The sequence below is a fragment of the Hyalella azteca genome, unplaced genomic scaffold, assembly GCF_000764305.2.
Source record: "Hyalella azteca isolate HAZT.00-mixed unplaced genomic scaffold, Hazt_2.0.2 contig8032, whole genome shotgun sequence".
NCBI classification, from domain to species: domain Eukaryota; kingdom Metazoa; phylum Arthropoda; class Malacostraca; order Amphipoda; family Hyalellidae; genus Hyalella; species Hyalella azteca.
In genome coordinates, this window is record NW_025938138.1 from 157468 (window position 1) to 164300 (window position 6833).

The 6833-nt window shown below is 38.5% G+C and overlaps 1 protein-coding gene across 1 annotated transcript in view; it reads left to right on the forward strand.

The window, feature by feature from the left end:
• The window catches only part of LOC125178220, a 36783-nt gene extending 30605 nt beyond the window's left edge, over window positions 1-6178 (forward strand). The window contains exons 5-9 of the mRNA XM_047881462.1: window positions 773-840; window positions 929-997; window positions 4422-4508; window positions 4674-4800; window positions 5973-6178. Of these exons, the coding sequence (XP_047737418.1) occupies window positions 773-840; window positions 929-997; window positions 4422-4508; window positions 4674-4800; window positions 5973-6049 (428 nt within the window). The 3' untranslated portion in view covers window positions 6050-6178. The remainder of the gene's footprint in view (window positions 1-772; window positions 841-928; window positions 998-4421; window positions 4509-4673; window positions 4801-5972) is intronic.
• The last annotated feature ends 655 nt before the right edge of the window (window positions 6179-6833 follow it).

The following is a 6833-nucleotide window of genomic DNA, read 5'->3' on the forward strand; positions in this document are numbered from 1 at the left end:
GAGGCGGCGTCAGTTTTAGGTCATTCTAAAGCGGACGCTGCTTTACATAATCTCGCATTTCGCTAACACGCCTCCCGGGCTTGCCCTCGCCGGGACAGGCACTGAAACCAGTGCCTGTCTGCAGACAAGGCAAGCCTGTGGTCAAGATGCTGCGTCTCACCGAGGATGCAATCTTTTAAGAAATTCGACCATTTGGCGCCAACGTTTTAAGTTTCCCTGGCCGGGTGGAGAATTAAAAAATGATGAGATCAGAGCTCAAATGGATATCATTTCTGATGATTTGCTCTATGAATATGAAGTTTTATGATGCACTAAGAATTTTTGGTGATTGATTTCCAAAGTTCGGACATATAATAAAATATTTACCGGGACGTCGAATTTCAACATACCATGGGCATGCACGTTATCTCAAGCAGTAATAATAACTCACATATATATAAGTAATGTATATTGAAACCCGGGTTAAACTCCCACCTTACCAGAGTCCTCCATTGAAGTACTTTTCTCAATATAATCAAAACTATAATTTTTTTAGTTTACTGCACAATGTGCCTTATATGGATGTTAGGTTACAATTTTATTTTGAAATTCAACCCGTCCTTCGCAATGTCTTTTTTTCAGTTTACCCGCGCTCGAATAAGCTCAATATAGATTTCTAATTTCCTTCGTAAAACATAAACAAACACACACAAACTTTTAAAAATATTTCCTAAATCTCAGAGAAATTTAATTTGAGGCAAGTGTTATCAATAATTATATTGTTCTTCGTCAGGTGCGCGCTTGGGCCCGCCAGAAGTAAGAGGCGTGCGCGACATGTACGAGCCCGAGGACACCATCGTCGTGACGTGCCATCACGGCCGAGACTCGCCGTCTGAGCCGCAGCCTCGGCTCAGTTGGTTCATTGACGGCAAAGAGGTGAGCGCTGCAGGACAAACGCGCATTTAACTCACCGTCCGAGCCGCAGCCTCGACTCAGTTGGTTCATTGACGGCAAAGAGGTGAGCGCTGCAACGCGCACTTTCGGAAGTTATGATAATGAATTTGAAGATCTTAATAAAGAATTTTTCAGTAAAATTCACGCGTTTCTTCGTGAGAAATCCATCAGTCAAACTTTATGTAAGCTGCAATAATATCAACTTGCGGAATTTCTTGGTACGCTTCAAAGGGATGCAGTGTTCTGAATCACAGAATAAACAATATGTAATGTCACATGACAACTTGTCAAGTGTTATTGAAACCTTCACTGTGCCTTTCTTCAAACGCAGTACCCGGAAGCAAAATTAAAAACTATATGATGATGCTTAGGTTGAAATTAATTTAAGAAATACACCAATCAATGGAGTGAGGATTCATCATATTCAAATAACATACAAGAGTTATAACAATACGTAGGCAAGTGAGCAATTCCCGATTACATTATACTAAATTGCTGAATCTGTTCAGGAGCTAGGCGTCAATTCATGTTAGAATATTACAATGGGAACAGGTTCATAACTGAACTGATAGCGCATGGCAGGAATGCTTCAGAAAATGCTGGCTTGAATAGTATTGCAATTTCTTAATTTTCTTTCATATGCATTTGGATAATCCGTCTTATACTTTATAGTCGAACGCAGGAGTCGAATTTTCCAAGTTTAGACCAACTCAAGAAAGCGAAATAACTGAAGAAATATTCTACCTTTTCAATATATGCACCGTCTTGCAGAATGCAAAGCAGAGGCAGATTCCGTCCCGCGGTGCCGATTGCCCTGATACGCTGTAAATCCTCAGTTCTTAAGAGGCAGTGCTGAGCTAATTAAAACAATACGTCCTTGACGGTCGTGCTGCACTGATTATTTATGCACCAGGCGCTTTTGGTGGGCCTTCATTTCCTAGAAATGATTAGGAAAAATTAAATGTACAATATAACGGAACTGATTTTTTTAATTCTCAGCCGTTCTCATGCGGGTATGTATTCAAGTCTAAAAAATATACATAAAAATAGGAGTATTTTTTTAAATGCAATACGAATTTACAATAGCAAAAATATCTCTAACAAATGGTGATGTCTGGATTTATATAATTGATAAATAAATAATTAAAAATTCATGTCTAAAATTTTTGAAATTTCGATGGGAAATAATTTTCTCTTGAACTTAAAACGCAATAAATTACGCAACAAATAATTGCAATTTTATCATATTAATTCCAATTCGGGAATATAGACTCGAATGTTGATGCGAACTTTCGTACCTAGCTGTGCGCGACTGGACATTAAATCTGATCTTCATCCAAATTTATTCGATTCACATTATATTCTAATCACTATATACAAGGTTTGGACAGATTTTTGTTTATAAAAGCTAAATTACTGTACTTGGAAATTACTATGTATTAAACTGTCGCTCCCTTTTTTGTTAAAATGATCAACTTGAATTATTTCTTCAAGCCTCTTTCCACTTCATTCACAACCTCATTGAACTTCGATCATCTCGCGCCAGACTTGAAGGAGCCCCAGAGAGATAGCTAGGCTACCAGTTTAGGGAAGGTACTCGCATTTACGCCCATACAGCCATATTTCTCCCTGGCTCGGCGTTTGCATGATACCGAGTAGTCTTATCGATTTGATTTCGCTCCGTGGCTCACAGCGAGGTTGGCGGCTCGTAAATTAGGATGAGGGCGTTCATCAGCTCCGCGCATCCGTCATGCAAAAATATAGCGAATAGGCTTATATAGGAGCAATTTTTTTGACCGCATACATGGATGGCATTGCCTGCATTTTAAACCTCGCCTCTGCACACCTTATATATCACGACAGCTAATTCTAGTATTCTTTCAATTCCGACTTCCACATATTCTAAATTTTTTCACGGTAAGAATATTTGCTTTTCTCGATCATTATCCATCATAGTATGATATTGTCTAATAAATGTTTTTGCATATAGTTTTTAAAACCAGTAAGTACTCGTCCACAAAGTCGTTACAACTCACTCATCGAAAACCAGAGAGAAAATCCATTAAGAATGAAAGTTTTTCCATCAGATATCTAGGGAAAATATTTTCCTTCAAATTTTCGCTAGAGGCTCGAATTTTGCATTCGATTTGTGTGACCAACCGTCAATGCGTACGATTTACACTAAACGCTCATGACACCGACCATCTCCAGACTCACGTTACGCATTAGATAATAAGTTCACCTCCAGTCTCAGTACTTAATACTCATCTGAATACTCCATCTTGTTCTCAATACCGTGCCTCGCACTCACTCCTCTGGTTGGGGCCACAAATAGCCCGTCTTGCCATCGATTGGGGAGCGTGACAGAGACACCGATAAGTGACGTCAGATCTTGACAGATGGTTGACAGATGGCCGCTGCCATCCGCAGCAGCTCGCAATGAAGTGTTTTAATGCTCACTAGTATGGCGGATCAATAAATCTTCAAGCAGGGCCCTGGTACTGAACAGGAGCGCTAGAACCGTTTAGCGCATGTTTCGAACTTTCAAATAAAAAATTGGAAGGAGTTAAGGATTCACAAGTCTATTGTTAAATGTGCCATATTCTTTGAGTGTTCTCTTTGGCTTTGGAAAGTCTATATTTTATTATTTTCGACCTTTCACAGTAAATCTAATTCGATGTCGTTAAATCATCCTATCCCTGCGCCACTTAACCCCGCCAATCATACCTGACCCGTTTGCTAAATTACCCCGCCGATCATTCACAAAATCCTTATGCTAAATAACCCTGGCAATCTTTTTTACACTCTCCATAGAAAATTAGCCCATGTATTATACTATTACTAAATCATTTATCAAGTTCCATCCAGCTTTGGAACAGAAAAGTTAATTTTCACGTGAAATATACTTTATATCTTTATAAATATACTTATATTCATAAACATATTCAAATTTCTGACGCCTAGAATTATCGAATTTTCTGTAGTAACTGAAAAAACTGAAACTCCTTAAAATGAAAATGATACTAAAAACTGAAATTCCTTATTGTCTTCTCTAAAAATAATGCAAGGATTCACATATTTCTTGAATATATATATAGAGCGCATTGGTACTGATCGAATTGCTAACTAGAATTTGAGAAATTAACTTAAGGTCTTCTGAACAAAATTTAATTTGAGCAGACAATCAATATTTTACGTGGAAATTGAATGACAGGAAATTTGGTGACTGCAAATTGTCATTCTATAAACTAAAAAATTATTATCAAAGTTATTATTCGTTCTGGCAAGGATAATAACAAAAATGAATCTCTCACCTCCAAATTGAAAATTTGTTTGTAAATGAATGAATTTGAAATCATTATCATTAGTAAATTTTATCAATAGTAAAATTTTAATCACCTCCTAGCTTATGTATCATAATAACCTCTCAATATTGAATCGTAAATTCATTCCGATAATCAACAAAGAACTTCTCTTTCACGCCACAGGTCGGCTCCCCGCTACTGGAGGTGCTTGGCGGTCACAGACCCGACGGTGGCACGGAAGCTCTGAGCCTCAAACTCCCCGCCCAGCAGGTCAGACATGTTTTGTCGCTCATGCTAAATCATGCGGTGCTCACACCTACTTTTTTTCTTCTCGATAGGCAATAGTTACCGAATAATCTAAGTTCTGTTTTAGTACCATTTTTATCAGTCTTTCCCTTGATAGGATACTGAATAGGTATGTGTTCTTGCGTTCAGGTGGTCGAGGCCGGAGGCAGCGTGCAGGTGGAGTGTCACGTCAGCCTCTGGCCCTTGCAAGACAGAGCCGTCAAAACCCTCAGGGTCAGGATGAGGGATAACTTCTTCTCCATATCAGGGGCTCGCGGTGAGTCACTTGTCTTGTCGTGAAGGTTGGGACAATTTGCCAAGAGGATGTCCCGACGCCAGATAGACATTAGTCGTCTAGTAAAGCTTGGTCTTCCTACAGATCTATAAGCATCTTTCCGTATTTCTTCCGGCTTTCTCTAAGGAACTGAACATCGCCTTCTACGCACATGCCATGGGCTTTCTGGTATTTAGCTACTTTCGCTCTTTCTTTCGACATCTCAGAACTAAACTGCTTCTTCGGTCTCGCTGAAACTATTTTTTACTGATGAACCTGTCATGTACTTTTTCTTTTACTTGCATATTTAGTAATTAAAATTAACCATGCACTCCGTCTCCGATAGCTTTCAAGTATTCGTATATGATCTCCATATACTGTCGCGGCGCACGTGCTGCCGCAGTTTACAAGTGTCATCCCATCCACAAAAGCCGTTTGTGATCGTTAATTTTTGGTAGTACGCTTCTCTTTGAAGGATGAAAACAAGATACTGGTGTTTCATGACCGTAAAATCAGACGCTTTACATATGGGACTTAGATTTCTTTATTCGACTTAGACTACTCAACAGGTTACATCTAATATAGCTACCTAACGAAACTTAGTTCTACCCAAAACCATTTACTTAGTTCAAAAGTATGACGATTAATTAAGAGAAAAATAATTTCAAATCAAGGATAACCCAGCATTAATTATTACTGTTTGAACTTAATGAGGATCAGTGAGGACATAATTAATCAGTTAATTATGTACAGTCCAGTTTTTTACATTAGAATGGTCTCCTATATTGATTACTCATTGAACATTTTCTAATTGCGTTTATCACTGATATTACACTCTATCACGCAAAACATATCTCATGTAATAATTTGTTGCGGGATGCAACCAAAGAGCAGTTGTTCCAATACATGAATTACGTCCCGATATGCTCCTGCATGAGACTCTGGGGCGAGATTTTAACACTTAAAAACTCTGGACTAAATATAGCTTTGCGGCAAGAATAATAACAGAAAATTATTTCAAAAAAATCAATTTGTGTAACATGCCGCTGAAGTTGCAAGCTTCAATTAGTTGTTCAAAATTCAAATCTTTACAATAAATCATATATCAGAAAATAAAGATGACGAGGATGTCGTGTTAGTTATCGTTGCTTTACGGAGTGCTGTTATCTCTGCAGGTGGAGGTTGCGACGTTGTGAGCTTCATGGCTGCAGCGATGCTTGCTGCGGCGTGTCCATACTTCGGCATCAGCTGAAGCTTCGCCTGTTGCCAGGAAGATTGTTAGAACAAAACCACGCAGTTTGGTAAAAGATGGCTTAAAATTTTGCTGGAGGTAAATCCATACGCAATAATATTTATCCACAGAAAATCGGGATATTTCATTTGCATTATTTGCATCAAGGGGACAGAAAAAAACACCAATGCGGATGCAGAATCACATAACGCATTAGCACTTCGATGAGCGCAGTTTGATACATTGAAAACTTTGATGTCTATACAAGAGTTGCATACTAATCAGACAGCAAAATGTTATAGTTTATTAGTGCATGTGAACTTTATTGCAGTTGATATATTGGCCAACAAATTTATCTTTAGATACGATATTATCAGATACGATATCTCGTATATAAAGGCACTTTATGGAATCAAAAAAAACATCCGGAGTATGATTATTCTATCCAGGAATCAATGCCCGAAGAATGATTTACTTCATAAAACCACGCCCTGTTTATATCTTCCCGCATCTGAGATGTCGCTGTGCGCGTGATACATACCGCCATCATTTGCTTCGTGCCCGCGTCTGAATTCATCTTCCTCCATATGTGGTCTGCTACGTGATAGTATCAATAGATAATGAGTTTTCTAAGCCCTATACATATATATTTATTGATAGTTTTGTGTTTGTACTAAATACTTATAGATACAGATATTTTATTATCTTCACTAATGTTTGGTTGTGACTTGTGACAGAGCGCCAAAGATAGTGTGCCGCTTGTTTGCGGTTGAGGAGAGCGTGTTGGCAGCACTGCAGATCGTAC